The 26,410-nt window shown below is 37.9% G+C and overlaps 2 protein-coding genes and 1 pseudogene across 2 annotated transcripts; all 3 read right to left on the minus strand.

The window, feature by feature from the left end:
- Nucleotides 1-283: 283 nt before the first annotated feature.
- Nucleotides 284-9,809, minus strand: LOC148215663 (vomeronasal type-2 receptor 26-like). Its single transcript, XM_088143151.1, has 5 exons — nucleotides 9,751-9,809; nucleotides 8,032-8,323; nucleotides 4,454-4,681; nucleotides 3,775-3,901; nucleotides 284-1,185 (listed from the first exon to the last, which is right to left on the minus strand). The coding sequence occupies exons 1-5, from the start codon at nucleotides 9,807-9,809 to the stop codon at nucleotides 284-286; spliced, it is 1,608 nt and encodes a 535-aa protein (XP_087999277.1).
- A 2,836-nt stretch (nucleotides 9,810-12,645) lies between these two features.
- On the minus strand, nucleotides 12,646-21,365 carry LOC148215664 (vomeronasal type-2 receptor 26-like). The gene is made up of 4 exons (XM_088143152.1): nucleotides 21,081-21,365; nucleotides 17,477-17,704; nucleotides 16,798-16,924; nucleotides 12,646-13,547 (listed from the first exon to the last, which is right to left on the minus strand). Exons 1-4 carry the CDS (start codon nucleotides 21,363-21,365, stop codon nucleotides 12,646-12,648), a joined length of 1,542 nt encoding a protein of 513 aa, XP_087999278.1.
- Nucleotides 21,366-23,734: 2,369 nt separating this feature from the next.
- Nucleotides 23,735-24,651, minus strand: LOC103055097 (olfactory receptor 10C1-like; annotated as a pseudogene).
- Nucleotides 24,652-26,410: the final 1,759 nt, after the last annotated feature.

A 26,410-nucleotide genomic window follows, 5' to 3' on the forward strand; every position in this document is an offset into this window, starting at 1 on the left:
ATGAATCTCCAGGGCTGATTGTTACCTCTCAGAATTCCCTACCATGAAGAGATTTTACTGTGATGAAGTCAGAAAGAAAATTAGGTACAGTACATAGAGAAAGACTATAATTCTAAGGAAAGCAAGAAGATTAGAGTAAATGCTGACTTTTTAAAAAAAATATTAAAAAAAAAAAAGAAAATAGATAATAAATATCCCCAATGAAATGGCTTAAATATCTTTGATATCATCCCAACTCACTCCTGGTTAGATTCACACAGCAACCACTTTGAAGTTGGTATCTTCAGGTTTTCCTGCTGATTAACTGATCTCTTTTATTCAGTTCAGGCCTCAACAGAATAATGTAGCATTTAGGAGCAAAGATGCAAACCAGCAATCCTGCACTGGACGATAAGATAGAGAAGATCTCCACGGTAACCACATGTTTTCCTTTGGTGCTCATGTAAGTTGGAAGAAAAGTCAGCCACACACTGCAAAACACCAACATGCTAAAAGTGATGAACTTGGCTTCATTAAAGGTGTCTGGCAACTTCCGAGCAAAGAAAGCTACGCTGAAGCTGGCAATGGCCAGGAAGCCCATGTAGCTCAAAACACAGTAAAACATGATGGGGGATGATTCATTACATTGGAGGACAACTTCTTCACTCATGGAGAGCATGTCAGTATCTGGGAAGGGGGGAGAGGTTATGAGCCACAGAAGGCAGATACCTACTTGAAGAAAAGTACAAGAAAAAACAATGGAGCTGGCCAGTCTTCTCCCTGTCCACTTCCTCATCTTGGATCCTGGCTGTGTGGCCATGAAAGCAAGAACTACAATGATGGTTTTTGCCAACACACAGGAAACCGCCATGGTGAAGATGACCCCAAAGGTAGTTTGTCGGAGGAGGCATGTTATTCTTCCTGGTCTGCCAAGGAAGAGCAATGAACAAAGGGAAGAGAGCAGAAGTGAGAAGAGAAGAATGTAGGAAAGGTCCCGATTGTTTGCTTTGACAATGTGAGTGTTGTGATGCTTCCAGAATGTCTGTATGACCAGAACTGTGATAGCAGACAACAAGAGGGTACAGGTGACTAAGCCGATACCCAGAGGTTCTTCATAAGACAAGTAGCTTACGATCTTAGGAATGCATCTGTTCCGTTCTTCGTTTGCATAGTGATCTTGTGGACATTTGAAACAGTCAGCCATATCTGCAATTTTTTTTAAGATTAGTAAGAAAAAGTTGTAGATTGTGATTTTTATTCCATTGGCCAATAGCAGTAGTAATAGTAGTAGTAGTGCAGAAGTAGCAGAATATGTAATGACTTTTTTTTTTTTTCAGATATCAAGGGGAAAGGACCTTTCCTGACTTCTTACTTATGAAGGAAACCTTGGAACAAAGGAGGAATATTACTTTTTATATGAGTTTTTGTTTTTTGGTGCATCTGACTCTAGATTAAACACTAACATTGTGGGGTGCACCAAAATCTCCGAAAAAAATTTAGGGAGTCTATGAAGAATGCAAGTTTATTTATTTCCATGGTTTGAAACACACTGTATAGTAACCAGGAAAGGATGAATAGCTAACTATAATTCTTAAAAGACAAAAAATACCATCCAGCTTCCTATGGCAGATAACCTCAGATACACTCTGTCACCAGCTATATATCTCACATAGCTTAACTTCTTGAATCAGAGAAGCCTCTTCACCTTAGCTTGATGTCATGCTCCCCCTTCAGAACTTCTGGCTGGAAGATATAAAAAAATACCATATCCATTGCAAGTATCCCCGCGCAACTCACGAGAGTTCAAACTATCAAACTTGCTCTTCTGTATTGCCAGTTTAATGCAGAACTTCAAAATGCTCTAATTACTCCACTCCTTTTTTAAATAGTAATTTTATTAAAAATTACAATTAAAAAGATAAAAACTAATACCAAAAAAAAAATCCGTAAAAGAATCAAAAGAAAGAAAAAAAAAGCAGAAAGTGCAGAAATGGGAAAAGTAGAAAGAAGAGAAGGAATAAAAAATAAGAATATTTTCTGAGTCGCTTGTTGAAAAATATCCTTTAATATGTCCAGTGTGAATATATTTTGTTCTCTGTGTATGAGTGAGTCAAATTTAAATAATCTTCTCCTTTAATTATAATCTTTAATTCCATTAGTTCCCTCTAGTATCCAAATTTCAAAGTCGAGTCCTATCATGTTCAGGTTTTTTGGGGGGTTGTTTTTTTAAGGGTATTCAAAACAAAAGCATCTTCCATCGGAAGAGTAATTAATTCCAAAATTTTATTTCAAATCCATCTTGACTCTTAGTCTGCTTGTAACTTTCTAGATTCAAACATTGAATCAGCCTTTTGCTGTTTATTCCAAAAGATTGTTTTTAAGTCCTTAAACTTGTATTTAAAACTTCTTTCACTAAGGATTGAAGGAAACTCACCCAGTGCTATAAAATCTGTCAATCCAAAGGTCCCTAATACATGAAAAAATATATAGCATTTAAAAAACATGTCCCAGTTTGACAGGGGTCTGTAAGAGAAGTTTATAATTCTCAACTCCCATTTGCATAATTGTATTGTTTTATCTACTAATATTTTTTTTTTTTTTTTTTTGTACTTGTAATTTAAGTTGCAATTTTAAAATTTATGCCCTGGATTGCTGATTTTATCTCTATTCTCTTTTGGAGCACATGGGTAGCCTGAGCAAGCCTCTTAGCATTTTTTGATGTAATCCTTTCCTTTAGGCAAAATACTTTCTATGAATGTACCTTTCGTAATACTGTCAGTTTAGTTTTGGATATTTGAATGCTAATTCCCTCGTGCTGATTAATGACTGCACTATAGCTATTCAATTTATTTATTTTTATTTACAACCTATCCTAATCTGCAACTCCAGGCAGCTGCAAAATATTACGTGCTACACAGGACCCAGCAAAACAAGCAACTAATGTTATTAATGAAAAGCACCCAATGGAAATCCATCATCAACCAGAAGCAAAGGCTTCATGGAACATTATCAACTGCACTTGTTTTCTGAACACAAGCAGGATAGGAGGCACACAGTGTGAAGGGACGGTTGTTGAGAGCTGGAAGGTGTCCATTAAGAAGACCCACAACTAGCCCTTTGGACCTCTTGAGGAAGGGAACTCACAACAGGACCCACTCTTGAATTTCAAGCCAATTCTATTATGTCAAGGGATTGCCTGATATATTATGGATGTGTGCCACATAGGGCATGAAACATGATAACCATTATCTTGAATTGGGTCCGGTAGGTAGCCAGCACAGTTACATTACTGTTGTTGCTATTCTGTATTTATGGGATGGGACTATTAGCATTCTAGACCCTGCATTTTATAAGAGGTACAGCTTCTGGGTCACCTTCAAAGGCAGTTCCACCTACAGTGTCGTAGATTAGTCCAATTGGATAGGCAATAAAGGCCTGATTTACCAACGTATGCATTAAGATTCAAGGAGATGTTGTAACTGGAACAGTAGCTGAAGGTGGGTGAAAGCTTTCTGGCCCAAACTTCAACATGTTACTTAAGCTGGAGCCTAGAATCTAGGTGGGCAGTGCAACCTTGCTCCTTCACAGTATCGAGACAAGGATTATTGGATTGTCCAATAAATCAATACAGAATTTTTAGTAATCATAGTTCAGTAGTAGTCCAAGAGCGTTAAAACAGAAATTAAAAAAAAATGTTTTGCTGTCCATTGCATTTTTTTCTGCACAGAGGCAGGAAACTGTAAGGATAGGCAGGTCTTTTGCTTCTGTCTTTGTGTATCTCAGGTATCACCTCACCTTTTTTGTCAGATATCCATCCATTAGGACAAGGAATGCAATTGTAGCAGCAGAACGGCTCTCCCTCCTTTCTTTCCTTCTGATAACCAGGCAGACAATTGGCATTACACATTGAAACAGGCTGTACCTATTGGTAATATAAGATGAAAAGGATCATTCTCAAACTTATGGTATTGGAATCATCACTGCCTGGGGCAATGAGGTTCTCCTTGTTTGTAAGAAGGGCTATTGTTATTACTCAAACTTTCACCAAGGAAAAGAAGGGGGAAAAGGTGTTTATAATAGAAATTTATTGCTATACTTGTTTCTGAATAATTAAGAGTGCAACTGTCATGCTTTTGGAACAGCATCCTGAAAGCCATAGCATCGATAAGACGGCCACTGCTGCATTTTGGGCTGAATAGTGAATGTTCAGCGAAGAATTGTTGATGTCTTAGATTCTACGAGCACTTGTTAAAAGGGTCTACATCCTTCCATTTAATTGGCTGCACTCAGAGAGAAATCTAGAAAACTATACACAGGAACAGATTATTTTATTTGGAAGAATTGATGCTGGATCCCTCTGCGGAATGAGGTAGACTGTCCAGGGAAGTCCACAGTCAGTGGAATTAATGACATGAAGATAAATGAAGAAATCAAGTATCTGGAGTCTCTCTAACAGTCCCTAAGATGATTTTACCTGGTTAAATCCCTTGTGCCATACTACTGCCTCTTCATTAATGATGAGTTCTTTGTGTGGAGGTGCCCATGGATCTATCTTTCCAACTTTCACTCCAATAAAAGATTGGTTTGGGAATGTGACCCAACTGATGATGTCAAATCCTGCAAGCAGATAGCCATCCTGGTCAAAGGAAATTTTGTCCCCGGCACTGTTGTTAAACAATAATGATTTCAGGAGATAAGACAGCTGAAGTGAAAAAGAAGGGACAACAATGATTGAGGTTCTGTTGACTCCAACTCTGCACTGAAGGACATTTCAAAGGTGACACACCCGAGAAAGCATCAAAACAGACTTCCTTTCTTTGTTAAAGTTTCTTATAACTTTAATTTTCTGAACGTTTTTTTTTAATTGTATTATCTTGAGATTGGTTCAAATTGGCTTTAAGACAAAACTTTTTTTGAAAAAAATGGAAAAGAAATTGAAAAACCCGATTATGAAACTCATGATCTCTAATCCAACTTTTAATCTCCAGTTGTCTTGATGTCTCTCTTAAGGTTGTTTCCTTTGACATGTTTTCTTGGAAGTATTCTATAATATAAGCACATCCCAATTTTATTTTAATGGATTTGTTTTGTTTTGTTCTGTTAATTGTAGTTTTAGTTATTTCCTGGGAATGCACGCAAGACAGTAGTAAAACTTCAAATAAGCATGAATAAAAGTTGCATGATCTGCGGAATCAACTATCTGTGCCCATGAATTATACTGGCCAGGACTGGCAGAGATTATAGCTCTCCAACATCATGAGTGCCACAAAACATCAACATATTCCCTATTTAAACTATGGGGTTTATTACCTGCCAGAGCTGCTGACTGAGAAGCTTCCTTCTCTCTCTTCCATCCATTGCCTTGTGTCTGGAGATTGAGGAATACATGCTGTGTAAGGCATGAGCCACTGCATGAACAGCATTGTAGATGCTATAGCTTTGGCCTGTGATCCTCATTGGAAAGATGTGCTCAGGAAGGTTCTCCAGCTTTTCCCATCCTGTGCAGGCACCCCAATTCTTTTGATCCAACCTGGAGTCCTGGAATAAACATTTAAACGCCTGAGCCCAGAAATCTCTGATGAAACCATCTCCTTCTGAATTCAAAGGGTTTCTTTCCTGGACAAATTGCTGAAATCCTTGGACTTCATTGGAATGAACTGCAAAGGATAGAGCACCATGGAATTCTACTATGGGCAAGCCAATTTTTGCAGTAACAGTTTTAAGCTCCATCCCAGTGGTCAAAAGCCAAACATGGGCTTTGGGTTTTCCTGTGACATGTTGAGGTCTGGAAGATAGCAGCCATCTCAGAAATAACATGGAACGCATGTCTCCACTGAAAATCAAAACGTTGGCTTTGCCATTCATGATTTGATTGTAATATTTGGTTGCACATTTTTTATACTCTACATCGTAACAAAACATGAATGTATCAACCTTTGCAGTACAGATCCCATGTTTTGAAAATTCTGGAATGATGACATTCATGACACTGTGTAAATGCATCATATTGGAAATAAAGAATCCAATCCAATTCCAGTTGAAATGCTGGAGTAATTTCATAATCCCTCTGTACTGATAAAGTATGTCTGGAATCATCTGATAGTACTCAGGCAGATGGGTCTTTTCTCTAACCACCATTCCAGAGCCATACGTGAACTGAAAATGCATTGAGATAAGAAATACATTGTTCAAAATGTCATGAGTGCACAGTACTGTAATAAGACAGTGAAAGTGGACTTTGTTCAGTTTGTTTATGAAGATTGTCAGTCATCCAGGTGGAATTGTCTGGAGGTTGAGTCATGGCAACTGGACTTCTTTGCTTTTTGGTTGGAGACATTTTTCTACTGCCTGAGCAGCTTTTTCAGTCTAAAAAAAAGTTGGTTAAGGGGACCCCATAAAAGTTTTCCAGCATGGCTGTGTTTCTATGTAGTAGGATAGGCTCTATTGCCCCTTCCTTCAAAAGGAAGATTTTTATGGGGTCCCCCTAACACTTTGTTAGACTGAAGAAGCTGCTTGGACAGTAATGAATTGTCTGTAATCAAAAATGAAAAAAAAGTCCAATTGCCATGACCTCCAGATTTTGTTCAGTTGTATAATTTTGTAAAGAATTTGCTGATTGCATTTATTTTTCATTGTATTACAACCAGTGGAGTTCAGTTGTAAATGGCCTCTTTACTGAAGTCCTACACATTGAGCAGATTTGTATTATTCCGTTAAAAATGTCTTTCCTTGACTTCCAATTTCTACACCTTACTGAATTGTATTTTAACTGAAAACAGAGGAATTCTTTTCTATCTTTCAATCAGGTAACACTCAGAGAAAAATAATCCTGAGCAAATAGAATGTACAAATATGGAAAATAGGAGTATCCTAATTATTAAATGAGAGCCAATTTGGCGCAGTGGTTAAGGCATCCAGGTAGAAATAAGGAGATTGTGAGTTCTAGTCCCGCCTAGGCACAAAGCCAGCTGGGTGACCTTGGGCCAGTCACTCTCTCCAAGGCCTAAGAAGGAGGCAGTGTGAAACGCCTTGCCAAGAAAACTGCAGGGACTTGTCCAGGCAGTCTCCAAAATTCAGACATGACTGAATGGATAAATAAGAAATAAATAAAGCAAAGTAAAATAAAATAAAATAAAGTAAAATAAAATAAAATAAAATAAAATAAAATAAAATAAAATAAAATAAAATAAAATAAAATAAAATAAATGTATGCATAGTATTAAAAATCATGGCATATATTTAGCAGCAATTAACGTATTGGGCAGTTTTAAAAAGCGGAAAATCATAGCCCCAGTTATTATAAATGTATTGCAAAATAGGTCAAATATATCCCATCACATAAGTTAATTAACAGATGTAGACCCTAATGATAACCAGTGGTTCCTGCCAGCCCCTGGATTCACCATGAGGGAGTTGGGAAGCCATATAAATTGCTTAAATTAATTGCTTAAAGAAATAAATATATCATAGTTGTTCTCTAACTGACAGTGGTCACTTCCATCACTTTGTACTATCCTAAATATAAAACAAAGCAACTAAAACAAAGGATATCTACTGTTAAATATTGCTACAAATCTCTAGCAGCAGTATTAACCATTCTTTAAAAATGGAGATTAACCCTAATTATTATAAAGGTGAGGACTACAGGTTGATTGGACCGTATCATATATATGGGCTGAAGTTGTTTTTCTCCTCTAAAAGAGAGTGAGTTCAAAGCCTCTATAGATGACTTGGTTGCTGTAGCTAGCACTTCCATTCACTGGTTTTTATCTGAGCTTTCTTCTTCTTCTTCTTCTTCTTCTTCTTCTTCTTCTTCTTCTTCTTCTTCTTCTTCTTCTTCTTCTTCTTCTTCTTCTTCTTCTTCTTCTTCTTCTTCCTTCCCCTTCCCCTTCCCCTTCCCCTTCCCCTTCTCCTTCTCCTTCCCCTTCCCCTTTTCTTTCTCCTCCTCCTCTGCCTCCTCCTCCCTTCTCGCAATAGCAACTCCAATGAATATGTGTTAGCATGAAAACTCTCATCAGTTTCTCCCTTATTCTCTACATATATACATCCTACCTGTGGAATCTTGTAGATGCCCAAAATATTGGGTTTCCGATGGGAACGTTCAGCGCTCAGATCCTCAATAATTGCCAGTAGGGTATCCTGGATGCCACACTTGTAGTTGGGCACCAGGTTGTTGTTGGTTGAGAGAAATTGTACTGCAGCATGATAGGTCCACTTGGATTCTAAATAGTTGTCATAAATATTGAATCCCAGTGTAATATTGGGTAAGATCCTGGGGTTTTCGTTAATTTCCTTTACAGCAAAGGCCAAAGCTAAGATGTGCTGATAGTTCTCTGTCACAAGCCTGCAAGAAGGTTTCCGTTAAATATTGTAAGCATTTAACCGATGTTCAATTCATTTTTCTGCTGTTGGCTTGTTAATATTGTTCATTACAATTTTGGTTATTGTTCATTAAAATATGGTGAGAAGTTGATTAAAAAGCAATTGTCCCTTTAATTTGTAGTACAGTTGAGAACATACATTTCCTAATATGAGACTGGCTTTTTTCTAAGATTAAGAGCAATGGCACTAACATAACGTATGTGAAGAAACAGACACTTCTTCAATCATCACGGTTACAAAGGATGTGGGGAAAAGACAGAATCCTTTGCAATCTTGGGAATATAACTGGGAACTTGGTGGACTGCCCTGGTCAGCTTATTTACAGTAAGGACATATTTGGGGGGTTAGGTGGGAGTGGAACAGCTTACTTTCTAGTGAGGATAGACAGGGGACTTAGCCCATTAATCCTAAGGAAAATGAGAAAAAGCTATGATGGAAGAAATGCTATTTCAGAAGACAGCTATAAATTGGAGGAGAATGGAAAGGAAAATAAGTGAAGCAGGCAGTCTCACACAATATTCTCAGGACATATTTGAAAATGGCAGCATATTCATGCATATACATTGGTGGCATTTCATGTTTGTGGAATGATATGAGTAGCATCTTAACAACTCATATATTGTGGTATTCAAATTCAGCTACCCACTTGGCCTTTCATATTTGAGTTCTAAATTACCGTCACATTTGTCTGCCTATAACCATGACAAATTCTTCTTCTAAATACCTTTGTCAAAAGGTATGGGGAGAAATGATGGGGAGTGGAACAGCTTATTTCTAGCAAGGTTAGACATTTGACTTAGCCCATTGCTCATCCCTATGAGAAAAAGGTATGATGGAGGAAAAACTATTTCAGATGACCGCTATAATGTTGTAAAGATTTGAAATGAAAGTATTTTAAGCAGACAATCTCACACAATATTGTCATGATATTTCTGAACTCTTTCCCAGAAGACTGCAGGGAGTACTCTAGGCAGGCAGCAGGAATCAACATTAACTCGAAGGCACACACTCAGAGATACGAAAAGTTATACACAGATTGATCTTTTGTCGGGGGGGGGGGGGAATTGTTGGAAGAAGAGAAACTTTTTGGAAATGCCTTTTGATTTCTTAAAGTTGCCTTCAAATGAAACAGGTCAGTGCTTGAATGCAGAAACTGCTTCACACAGAAAATGACCATTCCAGACAGCTCCCCTTTGCCTTCTTGGAAGGAATAGAAATGCTGTGTAAGGAATGCTAGAGATGGTTCCTACATAGTTGGTCCTACAAAGTATGAGATATAAGTAGGGAAGAGGAAAAAAAGGAATACCAACGACTCAAATAAGAGAGGTCCAGGACGAAGTTGGTTGAAGAAAATGTGCTTGGGATTGATGAGGTTCAATAAAGTGATACCTCCGTAGATGAAATCCCCTGACTGTGAATATCTGTGAACCCTTGGCAGGGAATGCCATACCTTACACTGAGGAACCTGAGTTTGGCTCACTGTGTGAGGAAACAGGAGCAGCAGGAGCATCAATATCAACATCCTGAATTCAAGTGTGCCCTGCAAAGGTTGATTCCTTTTTTCTCCTGTTTCCTGAATTCTCATGAGGATCTCTTACAGCAGTTTTGTGACTGGTCCAGAGAGCATTTTACAAGTAGAAAGATTCTGGACCTTTTGCAGTAAGAAACCTGTATTCCCTGTGGCATAGTTAAATAGCAGGTTTCAGTAGTAACAGCACAGAAACATAATATTCATTTTAATTTAGCAGTAATATTACTGGAGTTTTTCCTCCTCTGCTCTGCTCATTTAATCCCCATTTCTCTTATCTTCTTTATTTGTCATTGGTATTTAATTAGGTTTAGTGAAAAATAGAACATGTGATTTAACAGATTTGTGCATAGTAGATAATTGTTGAGATGCCCAAGGTCTCCAATGTCCAATGTCTCCAATGTTCTTTGATGAACTTTTCTTTCCTCCCTCCCTCCCTCCCTCCCTCCCTTCCTTTTCTTCCTTAGATAGATAGATAGATAGATAGATAGATAGATAGATAGATAGATAGATAGATAGATAGATAGATAGATAGATAGATAATTTTTTGACCTCCAGCACAGGTAATGACAGCTGTCCTTCTTAACAAGGAATGACTGAAGGGTTAAAGGAGAGAAGAACTATCTTGCTCTTATAGGGCCAGTAACTGCTTCAATTTCTTTTGTACTGGAATATGTTGAGGGAAGTTATAGATATAAGTCATAAAGGCACTTATGCATGCGAATAACTTGAGCCCATATTCTCGAGTACAGGGCTCATACTGGTGCCCAGTTAGCCCTCCAGCCTGACCTCTCTTCCACTGCCTAAGGCCAGCAGCACATTGATCGCTGCCTTTGCCTTCACCATCACTGCCACACTTCCAGACCTGCCATGCTCCGCAGTGCAGCAAACCATCCTTTCCACACCATTCCTGTCCAGGATGCCCCAACCACAGGTGCAGATTTCATGTCAGGAAAAGGCTTTTTGTCTACTCGAGGTCAGTCTATTCACCATGTATTGTATAATTCTTGCAGTTAACTGAGATCTGCCCTGTGATTTGGGAGTTTTCTTTCCTTTCTCAACTTTCTGTCTCAGCTATCATTCTAACCATGTGTGTGGAGTTAGTGTGATACTTCATCAATACCTTGTTGTGCAATAACAGTAAGGCGGGACACATACCTCCTGCTACCAACCCACATCCTGTGCTAGCAGCTGCCTGCCGAGATGGATGGCACCTAAGCAAACTAATTGAATTCAGTTCAATTCAATTTAATGTATCAACCTGGACTACTGTGAAAAATGTGATTACAAATTACTTGAAAAATGTGTCTGGTAAGTTCTGAGCAAAGAAAGCTACGGTGAAGCTGGCAATGGCCAGGAAGTTTGGACTTGTCTTGTTCACTCAGTTAAAACAAAAAACTCAACCCTTTTCTGGCATGTTACTGAAGGCGGCCTGCAGTGTGTCAGCTGGATAGCCTTATATTGCCAGAAGTGCAGGGAACTCTCTAAGACAGCTCAGTGTCTCACAGATCCTCACATGTTGCCATGGAAGAGCTTCCTATCTGGCACCCATTAAATTCCAAGGCGGTTCTGGATGGAATTTCCCAACTTGAATCAGGGAAGGCCCAGTCGCACTTATAGTGAGGTAGCAAAGTGACTCGTGCACTCCATGGGAGACATGGCAGCCAAAAGGCAGCTGGATGTGGATCCAAACTGCTGATAATTCTCTCTGGATCAAAGAGAGATCTGGAGATTACTCTCATGCATTCCAGAAAGCCTTTTTTTTTTTTTTTTTGGTGAGTCAGCCTCAAACACTGATTTATAGCAGCAGGATGGCTCTCCCTCCTTTCTTTCCTTCTGATGACCAGGCTGTAATCACTGCCTGGAAAGGTCAGGACTGATGCTTGTGATGAATACCAATGGAATGAGGGAATTCCTTTTCAATCTGAATTAACTTAAAACACCAAGGCCAGATTCTGATTTGGATGCCCCTTTATGTATTGTGTTCTGAGAACCCCTGGAGATGGGTGAAAGGCAAGATGACTGAAATGTTGATCCTTTGAAGGGAGATTAAAGAAATGGGAATATTTCGCTTGGATAAGCCAACATGAGGGGGTACGTACATGCAGAGAAAGAGAGACAGATATTTTATCAAACATAACTGAGGATATAACCTGCAACAGTTTAATTTCACCATTTGAATTGTGTGATTCACACCCTCAATAGAAGGTCTTTCTTAACCAAAGAAAACACAATGTCAATTTAAAAATGCCTATTATTCATTAAATTTCATTTTACTTTACCTTACTAAATTTTAATTTCCTTTATTCAAACATCAAAATTACACAGCAATGCTTGTGGTTCTGAAAGCAAATCCAGTATTTGCAATTCTGTTTTCATCAAGTAGGTGACATTAACCATGATGTCAGCATGTGCAGTGAGTGGAATGTTAGAGTAGGTTCCAAGAATTAATATGTATCCATCCAGAAATATGAATGAATCTCCAGGGCTGATTGTTACCTCTCAGAATTCCCTACCATGAAGAGATTTTACTGTGATGAAGTCAGAAAGAAAATTAGGTACAGTACATAGAGAAAGACTATAATTCTAAGGAAAGCAAGAAGATTAGAGTAAATGCTGACTTTTTAAAAAAATTATTTTAGAAAAAAAGAAAATAGATAATAAATATCCACAGCGAAATGGCTTAAATATCCTTGATATCATCCCAACCCACTCCTGGTTAGATTCACACAGCAACCGCTTTGAAGGTGGTATCTTCAGGTTTTCCTGCCGATTAACTGATCTCTTTTATTCAGTTCAGGCCTCAACAGAATAATGTAGCATTTAGGAGCAAAGATGCAAACCAGCAATCCTGCACTGGACGATAAGATAGAGAAGATCTCCACGGTAACCACATGTTTTCCTTTGGTGCTCATGTAAGTTGGAAGAAAAGTCAGCCACACACTGCAAAACACCAACATGCTAAAAGTGATGAACTTGGCTTCATTAAAGGTGTCTGGCAACTTCCGAGCAAAGAAAGCTACGCTGAAGCTGGCAATGGCCAGGAAGCCCATGTAGCTCAAAACACAGTAAAACATGATGGGGGATGATTCATTACATTGGAGGACAACTTCTTCACTCATGGAGAGCATGTCAGTATCTGGGAAGGGGGGAGAGGTTATGAGCCACAGAAGGCAGATACCTACTTGAAGAAAAGTACAAGAAAAAACAATGGAGCTGGCCAGTCTTCTCCCTGTCCACTTCCTCATCTTGGATCCTGGCTGTGTGGCCATGAAAGCAAGAACTACAATGATGGTTTTTGCCAACACGCAGGAAACCGCCATGGTGAAGATGACCCCAAAGGTAGTTTGTCGGAGGAGACATGTGATTGTTCCTGGTCTGCCAAGGAAGAGCAATGAACAAAGGGAAGAGAGCAGAAGTGAGAGGAGAAGAATGTAGGAAAGGTCCCGATTGTTTGCTTTGACAATGTGAGTGTTGTGATGCTTCCAGAATGTCTGTATGACCAGAACTGTGATAGCAGACAACAAGAGTGTACAGCTGGCTAAGCTGATACCCAGCGGTTCTTCATAAGACAGGTAGCTTACGATCTTAGGAATGCATCTGTTCTGTTCTTTGTTTGCATAGTGATCTTGTGGACATTTGAAACAGTCAGCCATATCTGCAAAATTTTTTAAGATTAGTAAGAAAAAGTTGTAGATTGTGATTTTTATTCCATTGTCCAACAGCAGTAGTAATAGTAGTAGTAGTGCAGTACCAGTAGAATCTGTAATGCCTTTTTTTTTTTTTTTTTTCAAATATCAAGGGGAAAGGACATCATACCTGGCCTGTTACTTATGAAGGATACCTTGGAACAAAGGAAGAATATTACTTTTTATATGGGTTTTTTTTTTTTTTTTTTTGGTGCATCTGACCCTAGGTTAAACAGTAACATTGTGGGGTGCACCAAAATCTCCGAAAATTTTTTAGGGGGTCTATGAAGAATGCAAGTTTATTTATTTCCATGGTTTGAAACACACTGTATAGTAACCAGGAAAGGATGAATAGCTAACTATAATTCTTAAAAGTCAAAAAATACCATGCGGCTTCCTATGGCAGATAACCTCAGATACACTCTGTCACCAGCTATATATCTCACATAACTTAACTTCTTGAATCAGAGAAGCCTCTTCACCTTAGCTTGATGTCATGCTCCCCCTTCAGAACTTCTGGCTGGAAGATATAAAAAAATACCATATCCATTGCAAGTATCCCCGCGCAACTCATGAGAGGTCAAACTATCAAACTTGCTCTTCTGTATTGCCAGTTTAATGCAGAACTTCAAAATGCTCTAATTACTCCACTCCTTTTTTAAATAGTAATTTTATTAAAAATTACAATTAAAAAGATAAAAACTAATACCAAAAAAAAAATCCCTAAAAGAATGAAAAGAAAGGGAAAAAAAGCAGAAAGTGCAGAAATGGGAAAAGTAGAAAGAAGAGAAGGAATAAAAAATAAGAATATTTTCTGAGTCGCTTGTTGAAAAATATCCTTTAATATGTCCAGTGTGAATATATTTTGTTCTCTCTGTATCAGTGAGTCAAATTTAAGTAATCTTCTCCTTTAATTATAATCTTTAATTCTATTAGTTCCGTCTAGTGTCCAAATTTCAAAGTCAAACCCTATCATGTTGTTTTTTAAAGGGTATTCACAACAAAAGCATGTTCCTTTGGAAGAGTAATTAATTCCAAAACTTTTTTTCAAATCCATCTTGACCCTTAGTCTGCTTGTAACTTTCTAGATTCAAACATCAAATCAGCCTTTTGCTGTTTATTCCAAAAGATTGTTTTTTAAGTCCTTAAACTTGTATTTAAAACTTCTTTCACTAAGGATTGAAGGAAACTCACCCAGTGCTATAAAACCTGTCAATCCAAAGGTCCCTAATACCTGAAAAAATATATAGCATTTAAAAAACATGTCCCAGTTTGACAGGGGTCTGTAAGAGAAGTTTATAATTCTCAACTCCCATTTGCATAATTGTATTGTTTTATCTAATAATCTTTTTTTTTTTTTTTTGGTACTTATAATTTATGTTGAAATTTTAAAATTTATACCCTGGATTGCTGATTTTTATCTCTATTCTCTTTTGGAGGACATGGGTAGCCTGAGCAAGCCTCTTAGCATTTTCTGATGTAATCCTGTCCTTTAGGCAAAATTCCTTCTATGAATGCACCTTTCGTAATACTGTCAGTTTAGTTTTGGATATTTGAATGCTAATTCCCTCGTGCTGATTAATGACTGCAATATAGCTATTCAATTTATTTATTTTTATTTACAACCTATCCTAATCTGCAACTCCAGGCAGCTGCAAAATATTACGTGCTACACAGGACCCAGCAAAACAAGCAACTAATGTTATTAATGAAAAGCACCCCGTGGAAATCCATCGTCAACCAGAAGCAAAGGCTTCATAGAACATTATCAACTGCGCTTATTTTCTGAACACAAGCAGGACAGGAGGCACACATTCTGCAGGGATGGTTGTTGAGAGTTGGAAGGTGTCTATTAAGAAGACCCAGAACTAGCCCTTTGGACCTCTTGAGCAAGGAACTCACAACAGGATCCACTCTTGAAATTCAAGCCAATTCTATTATGTCAAGGGATTGCCTGATATATTATGGATGTGTGCCACATAGGGCATTAAACATGGTAACCATTATTTTGTAATGGGTAGCCAGCACAGTTACATGATTGTTGTTGCTATTCTGTATTTATAGGATGGTACTGTTAGCATTCTAGACCCTGCATTTTATAAGAGGTACAGCTTCTGGGTCATCTTCAAAGGCAGTCCCACCTACAGTGTCAAAATTAGTTCAATTGGGTAGGTAATGTACCTTTGGAATACTGTCAGTTTAGTTTTGGATATTTGAATGCTAATTCCCTCGTGTTGATTAATGACTGCAATAAAGACGTTTAAAATTATTTCTTTTTAGTATTTACAATCTATGCTAATATGCAACTCCAGGCAGCTGCAAAATATTACGTGCTACACAGGACCCAGCAAAACAAGCAACTAATGTTATTAATGAAAAGCACCCAATGGAAATCCATCATCAACCAGAAGCAAAGGCTTCATGGAACATTATCAACTGCACTTGTTTTCTGAACACAAGCAGGATAGGAGGCACACAGTCTGAAGGGACGGTTGTTGAGAGCTGGAAGGTGTCCATTAAGAAGACCCAGAACTAGCCCTTTGGACCTCTTGAAGAAGGGAACTCACAACAGGACCCACTCTTGAATTTCAAGCCAATTCTATTATGTCAAGGGATTGCCTGATATATTATGGATGTGTGCCACATAGGGCATTAAACATGATAACCATTATCTTGAATTGGGTCCGGTAGGTAACCAGCACAGTTACATTACTGTTGTTGCTATTCTGTATTTATGGAATGGGATTGTTAGCATTCTAGACCCTGCATTTTATAAGAGGTACAGCTTCTGGGTCACCTTCAAAGGCAGTTCCACCTACAGTGTCATAGATTAGTCCAATTGGATAGGCAATAAAGGCCTGAGTTACCAATGTATGCATTAAGATTCAAGTAGACATTGTAACTGGAACATTAGCTGAAGGTGGGTGAAAGCCCTCTGGCTCAAACTTCACCATGTTACTTAAGTTGGAGCCTAGAATCTAGGTGGGCAGTGCAACCTTGCTCCTTCACAGTACCGAGACAAGGATTATTGGATTGTCCAACAAATCAGTACAGAATTTTTAGTAATCATAGTTCAGTAGTTGTCCAAGAACATTAAAACGGAAATTGAAAAAAAAATGTTTTGCTCTCCATTGCATTTTTTTCTGCACAGAGGCAGGACACTGTAAAGGCAGGCAGGACTTTTGCTTCTGTCTTTGTGTATCTCAGGTATCACCTCACCTTTTTTGTCAGATATCCATCCATTAGGACAAGGAATGCAATTGTAGCAGCAGAACGGCTCTCCCTCCTTTCTTTCCTTCTGATAACCAGGCAGACAATTGGCATTACACATTGAAACAGGCTGTACCTATTGGTAATATAAGATGAAAAGGATCATTCTCAAACTTATGGTATTGGAATCATCACTGCCTGGGGCAATGAGGTTCTCCTTGTTTGTAAGAAGGGCTATTGTTATTACTCAAACTTTCACCAAGGGAAAGAAGGGGGAAAAGGTGTTTATAATAGAAGTTTATTGCTATACTTGTTTCTGAATAATTAAGAGTGCAACTGTCATGCTTTTGGAACAGCATCCTGAAAGTCATAGCATCGATAAGACTGCCACTGCTGCATTTTGGGCTTAATAGTGAATGTTCACCGAAGACTTGTTGATGTCTTAGATTCTAAAAGCACTTGTTAAAAGGGTCTACATCCTTCCATTTAATTGGCTGCACTCAGAGAGAAATCTAGAAAACTATACACAGGAACAGATTATTTTATTTGGAAGAATTGATGCTGGATCCATCTGCGGAATGAGGTAGACTGTCCAGGGAAGTCCACAGTCAGTGGAATTAATGACATGAAGATAAATGAAGAAATCAAGTATCTGGAGTCTCTCTAACAGTCCCTAAGATGATTTTACCTGGTTAAATCCCTTGTGCCATACTACTGCCTCTTCCTTAATTAGGAGTTCTTTGTGTGGAGGTGCCCATGGATCTATCCTTCCAACTTTCACTCCAATAAAAGATTGGTTTGGGAATGTGACCCAATTGATGATGTCAAATCCTGCAAGCAGATAGCCATCCTGGTCAAAGGAAATTTTGTCCCCGGCACTGTTGTTAAACAATAATGATTTCAGGAGATAAGACAGCTGAAGTGAAAAAGAAGGGACAACAATGATTGAGGGTCTGTTGGCTCCAACTTTGCACTGAAGGACATTTCAAAGGTGACACACCTGACAAAGCATGAAAACAGATTTCCTTTCTTTGTTAAAGCTTTTTATAACTTTAATTTTCTGAACTTTTTTTTTTTAATTGCAATATCTTGAGTTTGGTTCAAATTGGCTTTAAAACAAAACTTTTTTTGAAAAAAATGAGAAAGAAATTGTAATGGGAAAATGAGAAGTATTTTATAATATAAGCACATCACAATTTTATTTCAATGGATTAGTTTTGTTTTGTTAATTGTAGTTTTAGTTATTTCCTGGGAATGCACGCAAGACAGTAGTAAAACTTCAAATAAACATGAATAAAATTTTCGTGACCTGTAAAACCAACTATCTGTGCCCATTATTTATACTGGCCAGGACTGGCAAGATTATAGCTCTCCAACATCAAGAGTGCCACTTATCATTATCATCTTCTCTATTTAAACATATTGGGTTTATTACCTGCCAGAGCTGCTGACTGAGAAGCTTCCTTCTCTCTCTTCCATCCATTGCCTTGTGTCTGGAGATTGAGGAATACATGCTGTGTAAGGCATGAGCCACTGCATGAACAGCATTGTAGATGCTATAGCTTTGGCCTGTGATCCTCATTGGAAAGATGTGCTCAGGAAGGTTCTCCAGCTTTTCCCATCCTGTGCAGGCACCCCAATTCTTTTGATCCAACCTGGAGTCCTGGAATAAACATTTAAACGCCTGAGCCCAGAAATCTCTGATGAAACCATCTCCTTCTGAATTCAAAGGGTTTCTTTCCTGGACAAATTGCTGAAATCCTTGGACTTCATTGGAATGAACTGCAAAGGATAGAGCACCATGGAATTCTACTATGGGCAAGCCAATTTTTGCAGTAACAGTTTTAAGCTCCATCCCAGTGGTCAAAAGCCAAACATGGGCTTTGGGTTTTCCTGTGACATGTTGAGGTCTGGAAGATAGCAGCCATCTCAGAAATAACATGGAACGCATGTCTCCACTGAAAATCAAAACGTTGGCTTTGCCATTCATGATTTGATTGTAATATTTGGTTGCACATTTTTTATACTCTACATCGTAACAAAACATGAATGTATCAACCTTTGCAGTACAGATCCCATGTTTTGAAAATTCTGGAATGATGACATTCATGACACTGTGTAAATGCATCATATTGGAAATAAAGAATCCAATCCAATTCCAGTTGAAATGCTGGAGTAATTTCATAATCCCTCTGTACTGATAAAGTATGTCTGGAATCATCTGATAGTACTCAGGCAGATGGGTCTTTTCTCTAACCACCATTCCAGAGCCATACGTGAACTGAAAATGCATTGAGATAAGAAATACATTGTTCAAAATGTCATGAGTGCACAGTACTGTAATAAGACAGTGAAAGTGGACTTTGTTCAGTTTGTTTATGAAGATTGTCAGTCATCCAGGTGGAATTGTCTGGAGGTTGAGTCATGGCAACTGGACTTCTTTGCTTTTTGGTTGGAGACATTTTTCTACTGCCTGAGCAGCTTTTTCAGTCTAAAAAAAAGTTGGTTAAGGGGACCCCATAAAAGTTTTCCAGCATGGCTGTGTTTCTATGTAGTAGGATAGGCTCTATTGCCCCTTCCTTCAAAAGGAAGATTTTTATGGGGTCCCCTAACACTTTGTTAGACTGAAGAAGCTGCTTGGACAGTAATGAATTGTCTGTAATCAAAAATGAAAAAAAGTCCAATTGCCATGACCTCCAGATTTTGTTCAGTTGTATAATTTTGTAAAGACAATTTGCTGATTGTGTTTTTTTCCCCTTCATTGTATTACAACCAGTGGAGTTCAGTTGTAAATGGCCTCTTTACTGAAGTCCTACACATTGAGCAGATTTGTATTATTCCGTTAAAAATGTCTTTCCTTGACTTCCAATTTCTACACCTTACTGAATTGTATTTTAACTGAAAACAGAGGAATTCTTTTCTATCTTTCAATCAGTGTAACACTCAGAGAAAAATAATCCTGAGCAAATAGAATGTACAAATACTGTATGTAAAATAGGAGTATCCTAATTATTAAATGAGAGCCAATTTGGCGCAGTGGTTAAGGCATCCAGGTCTAAATAAGGAGATTGTGAGTTCTAGTCCCGCCTAGGCACAAAGCCAGCTGGGTGACCTTGGGCCAGTCACTCTCTCCAAGGCCTAAGAAGGAGGCAGTGTGAAACCACTTGTGAAGAACCTTGCCAAGAAAACTGCAGGGACTTGTCCAGGCAGTCTCCAAAATTCAGACATGACTGAATGGATAAATAAGAAATAAATAAAGCAAAGTAAAATAAAATAAAATAAAGTAAAATAAAATAAAATAAAATAAAATAAAATAAAATAAAATAAAATAAAATAAAATAAAATAAAATAAAATAAAATAAAATAAAATAAAATAAATGTATGCATAGTATTAAAAATCATGTCATATATTTAGCAGCAATTAACGTATTGGGCAGTTTTAAAAAGCGGAAAATCATAGCCCCAGTTATTATAAATGTATTGCAAAATCTGTCAAATGTATCCTATCACCCATGTTAATTAAGAGATATAAACTCTGATGATCACCAGTGCTTCCTGTAAGCCACCCGGAGTCACCATGAGTGAGGTGGGAGGCGAAATAAATTCCTGAAATAAATTTCTGAAACAAACAAACAAATAAATAAATAAATCATGGTTGTCTTATAACTGGCTGTGGTAAAGTCCATAACATAGGAGTATCCTAAATAGAAAACAAAGAAAACTGAAACAAAGGTTGGGCAGCATTAAAAAATGCTACAAATCACTAGCAGCAGTATTAACCAGTTTGTTTGTTTATTTATTTATTTATTAAATTTGTATGCTGCCCATGTCCCCTAATGGGTGACTCATTAAGGCTAATTAGTGTAAAACTCAGGACTATAGGTAGGTGGAGCCCCATCATATATATGGGCAGGATTTCTCTTTCTACTATAAAAGAGATTGAGTTCAATGCCCCCATAGATGACTCGGATGCTCCAGCTAGTAATGCCATTCACGGATTTTTGTCTGAGCCTTCTTCCTTTTCTCCTTCTCCTTCTTGTTCTCCTTCTTCTTCTTCTTCTTCTTCTTCTTCTTCTTCTTCTTCTTCTTCTTCTTCTTCTTCTTCTTCTTCTTCTTCTTCTTCTCCTTCCCCTTCCCCTTCCCCTTCCCCTTCCCCTTCCCCTTCCCCTTTTCTTTCTCCTCCTCCTCTGCCTCCTTCTCCCTACTCTCAAGAGCAACTACAAGGAATATGTGCTAGCATGAAATCTCTCATGCAGTTTCTACCTTATTCTCTGTATATTTACATGTCCCACCTGTGGAATCTTGTAGATGCCCAAAATATTGAGTTTCCAATGAGAACGTTCAGAGCTCAGATCCTCGGTAACTGCCAATAGGGTATCCTGGATGCCACACTTGTAGTTAGGCCCAAAGTTGTTGTTGGAGGAGATAAATTGTATTGCAGCAAGATAGGTCCACTTGGAAGTTAAATACTTGTCATAAATATTGAATCCAAGTGTAATATTGGGTAACATCTTGGGGTTTTCATTGATTTCCTTTACAGCAAAAGCCAAAGCTAAGATGTGCTGATAATTCTCCATCACTACCCTGCAAAAAGGTTTCCATTAAATATTATTAGCATTGGACAGATTTTCTGTTTGGTTTTGTACTGTCAATTTTTCAATATTGTTCATTACAATGTTCTTTATTGTTCACTAAAATAATGTGAGATGTTGATTAAGAAGGCAATTGTTCTTTTAAGATGTATTGCACTTGAGGGCATAAATTTCCTAGTATTAGAACAGCTTTTTTCTCCTGTTAACAGCAGTGTGCTAGCCTAATTTACATGGAGAAGGAAACACTTTTTTAATGATCACAGTTACAAAGGTTGTGGGGAAAAGACAGAATGCAATGCAATCTGGGGAATCTAAGTGGGAACATGGTGGACCACCTTAGTAAGTTTGTTTACAGTAAGGATATATTTGGGGGGGGGGTTACGTGGGAGCCGAATAGCTTGATTTTTACTGATGTTAGCCAGACGACTTAGCCCATTACTCCTAATGAGTATGAGAAAAAGATTTGATGGTAGAAACACTATTTCAGAAGATACCTATAAACTGGTAGAGAATTGAAATGAAAATAATTTAAGCCGGAAATTTCACCCAATATTGTCAGGACATATTTGAAAACAGCAGCATACTTCAAGTATATACATTGGCGGCATTCCATCTTTGTGCTGAATCTCATCTTCAGAGGTAATATGCTATTGAAATTCAGATCCATACCAGTTTTCCCAAATTCCAGAAATAAATAACAGATATACTGCAATATAATCATGACAAAAGCTCCTTCTAATTATCCAAATTTCCACAGTTTGAAAAAACTTTACCTAAATTAACAGTTTAATTCCAAAGTTCAACTTGCAATAATAGCAACAACAATAACCCAAACCAGATAAACCCAGAGAGCCAGAGTGGTGTAGTGGTTAAGGAACCTGGCTAGAAACCAGGAGACCATGAGTTCCAGCCCCACCTTAGGCACAAACCATCTGGGTGACCTTGGGCCAGTCACTCTCTCTCAGCCCTAGGAAGCAGGCAATGGAAAACCACTTCTGAAATCTTTCCGAGAAAATTGCAGTGACTAGTCCAGGCAGGCTGGACTCAAAAAGGACACACAGAGATAATATATATATATATACACAGATTTATATTTTGGAAAAAAAATACTTCATGGAAGAAGAGAAGCTTTTAGAAAACTCCTTTTGATTTGTTAAAGTTGTTTTCAAATGAAATAGGTCAGTGCCTGAATGCAGAAATTGTTTCACAGATAACATCAACATCCAAGGCAGCTACCCTTTGCCTTCTTGGAAGGAATAGAAATGCTGTGTAAGGAGTGCTAGAGATGTTTCCTACATGTTGGGCCCTACCAAGTATGAGACATAAGTAGGGAAGAGGAAAAAAAAGGAAGGAATACCAACATTTCAGATAAGACAGGTCCAGGAGGAAGTTGGTTGAAGAAAATTTGGTTGGCTTCGGAGGTGCTCAATGAAGCGATACCTCCATAGATGAAATCCCCTGACTGTGAATATCTGTGAAGTCTTGGCAGGAAATGCCATGCCTTACATTTAGCAACCTGAGCTTGTCTCATTAACTCAGGAAACAGTAGCAGCAGGAGTATTAATATCAACATCCTACATTCACATCTGCCCTGTGAAGGTTGATTCCTTATTTCTCCCATTTCCTGAATTCTCATGAGAATCTCTTACAGCAGTTCTGTGACTGATCCAGAGAGGATTTTACAAGTAGAATGATTCTTGTCCCTTTGCAGTAAGAATCGATTATTCCCTGTGGTATAGCTAAATAGCTATATTGTCATCGGTATTTAATTAAGGACAAGGTTTAGGGGAAAAAAGAACATGTAATTTGACAGATTTCTGTATGGTGGATAATTGTTGGGATGGCCAAGGTCTCCAGTGTCCAATGTCTCCATTGTACTTTGTTGGTATTATCTTCCTTCCTTCCTTCCTTCCTTCTATCCTTCCTTCCTTCCTTCCTTCCTTCCTTCCTTCCTTCCTTCCTTCCTTCCTTCCTTCCCTCCGTCTATCCATCCATCCATCCATCCATCCATCCATCCATCCATCCATCCTACCATAGTGAAAGAAATCATATATTTACTGACCTCCAGCACAGTTAATGACTCCTGTCTAGCTTACCAAATCATGATTGGATGCTTAAAGGAGAGAAGAACTGACTTGCTCCAAAAGTGCCAGTAATTGCTTAGATCTCCTTTGTATTGGAATATGTTGAATCACCCATCCTTCATAAGATACTGTTGTAATCATTGTACCACATCAGCTTTTGGACTGAAAATCACAATGGATGGTTTGATGTTTTTAGCTTTGTGCATTTCACTTTATTACAAGATTGTATTTGTGATAACAGCACAATTTTTTGATATGTTGATTACTAGTTCAGTGAGAGAAATCCTTTTTAAATAGTTTCCACAGAGCTCTTTTGAATTCCTTATTCCTTAGGCTGTAGATAATAGGGTTCAACAGTGGAGTCACAACTGCGTAGAACAGAGACAAGAGTTTGTCAGTTGTTGGTCTATAACTGGATTTTGGCCTTAAATACATGAAACCAGCTGTACCAAAGAAGAGGCTGACTATCAGGAGGTGTGAAGAACAAGTAGAGAAAGCTTTGTATTTGTTCTGTGATGAAGACATCTTGGAAATGGTGTGAAGGATGCAGCTGTATGAGAAGATGATTATCCAGAAGGGCACCATGATTGCCAGTACAGCCACTGCAATAACTTGAACCTCATTGAGAAAAGTTCCAATAGTGGCTGAATCTCACAGAAGAAGTGACTGATAGCAATTTGGCAGAATGGCAAGCTGAACATAAAGGAGGTGTGTCCTATTGCCACAGCACTCCCACAGACCCAGGACCCAACCACCATCTGCATACACACTTTCTTATTCATGACAGTTTGGTAGGTCAGAGGTCTACATATGGCCACATAGCGGTCAATGGACATCGCAGCCAAGAGGAAGCACTCGGCTACTCCAAAGAGGAGGAAGAACAACATCTGTAAAGCACATCCAATTTGCGAAATGGTTGCCTGTGCCACCATCAGATTTTCTAACATCTTTGGGATAGTAACAGAAGTATAGCAAAGTTCCAAGAAGGACAACTGTGTAAGGAAGAAATACATAGGCATGTGAAGAGTGTGATCAGCATTTATTATTGCAATGATAAGACCATTGGAGAAAAGAGTGATGACGTAGATAGCCAAAAGTAGTGCAAATAGCAATGGCTGCACTCCTGAAACTTCAGAAAAACCCAATAATATGAAGTGACTCACAACAGTGTTGTTGTCAAAAATCATCTCCTGGGCAAAATAGCTGTTTCTTTCTCTCTTCACCAAACAAACATGTGCCAGCTTGCTAGTTACCTGGTCTGGGACAATTTCCTGCCTTGTTTCATTTTACAACCTGAGAAAGAATAAACATATATAATTTTCTGATGGCAATAAATTATACACTACACTTGATCTTAGCCAAAAGGCTGAAAAAGTTAAAAGGCACCTGTGGTGGGGGAGTAAGTGGAGAAGTGAAGGTTATTTGAAGATAATCCTTTCAACACAATGAAAAACAAAAAAGATCTTGAAAACAATGACTTGGATCTTCCAGCAAAAGACAGTTCATATCAAAGGAAGTCAATGATTGAAAGGTCAAATAACATGCAAAGCACCCATTTTGCATTAAAAGGAGTGTGAAGTACATTTATGCTAGGTAATGGAAACCTGCCAACAACACAGATTTGAAGATGCATCACAGACATTCAAGAGAAAATAATGAACTGAAAAAAAGTTCTTTTTCTAGGGAATGGCAACTATGAGAAAGAATGATTTTCAGTACAAAAGAGACATGAAACAGGATGCATTTAATCATTTCCTTACCTTTCTTCTACAACAACATTCTCACAAATAAGCAATTGCAACCAGAGCTGTACATAACTGTCTCAAAGAAGAAATTATATTTTTATACTCTTAGTATTCTTTAATATTTTCATTATAAAGATTTGAATGAGGAGGTGAACAGACTGCTTATGATGTACAGTAGATGACACAGAACTATTTGGGATTAATAATACTCTAGGAGACCAACAGAAATCAGAAAGATCTTGAGAATGCAATTTAGCAGAGACAAATGCAATTGTTAACCTAAGAAAAGGCATTTATTTAGGAATTATAAATCCAATGAGCAGATACACAGTATAAAGTTATATGCTTAACAGTAGGTCTTATGAAAAATATCTTGAACAAGAGTTGGATGGCTATAACAAATCTAATTTTTTAAAAAAATGTTAATTACAAACTGAATATGAGTCAGCAGTATGATACAGCAGCAGAAAGGCAAATGTTACTTTAAGTTGCAACAATATACTACAATATCCAAATTAAGGAAAGTAAGAATCCCACTTCCTTCTGCTTTGATCGGACTCTTTCTCAAATATTACATCAATTTTTAAAACTTCTTACTTTAGGAAATATTCACAAAATGGAATAGGTTCAAAGAAGGGCGGTAAAGGTGATCATGGATCTTGATGGAATGATGGAATGAACTGGTAATGCTTAGCTTTGACAAAAAAAAATAGTTGAGTAGCAGATATCATTCTATTTTTTAACAGAGTTAAAGAGACATCAAACCATTCACTTTAATTTCAGAGTACAGGAAGTGGAAGGATAAATTTAAGTTATATGAAGGCAGATGTCCTAGTACTAAGAGCAATTCATTAATGAATTGATTATCAAATGAAGCTGTCAACTACCCTTCACTGAATGTGTTTAAGTAGAGACTCGAATGTTTTAATTTGTATTCCCATATGGGGTATGAATCATTTAAATGGCCCTTTTAGCTCTATTATCTGTTCTCAGATTTAAAAAAAAAACCCTCAAACTAATAAACACTGGGTTTCTTTTCTGAATCTGTCATCTTCTGCAAATTCTGTATAATTGCCTGCTTTCCAAAATATCAGGTCTTTTGCCCTTGTGAGGTCCCTGTTTCTCTACCTGTAGATCATTGGATTCATCTGGGTGTGAACACTTTGGATCCTGCCCAATTGATATCATTATAGAATTATAA

The sequence above is a fragment of the Python bivittatus genome, unplaced genomic scaffold (assembly GCF_059951505.1).
Source record: "Python bivittatus isolate LINGU-HERP-01145 unplaced genomic scaffold, Pbiv_v1 ctg000470_np1212, whole genome shotgun sequence".
NCBI classification, from domain to species: domain Eukaryota; kingdom Metazoa; phylum Chordata; class Lepidosauria; order Squamata; family Pythonidae; genus Python; species Python bivittatus.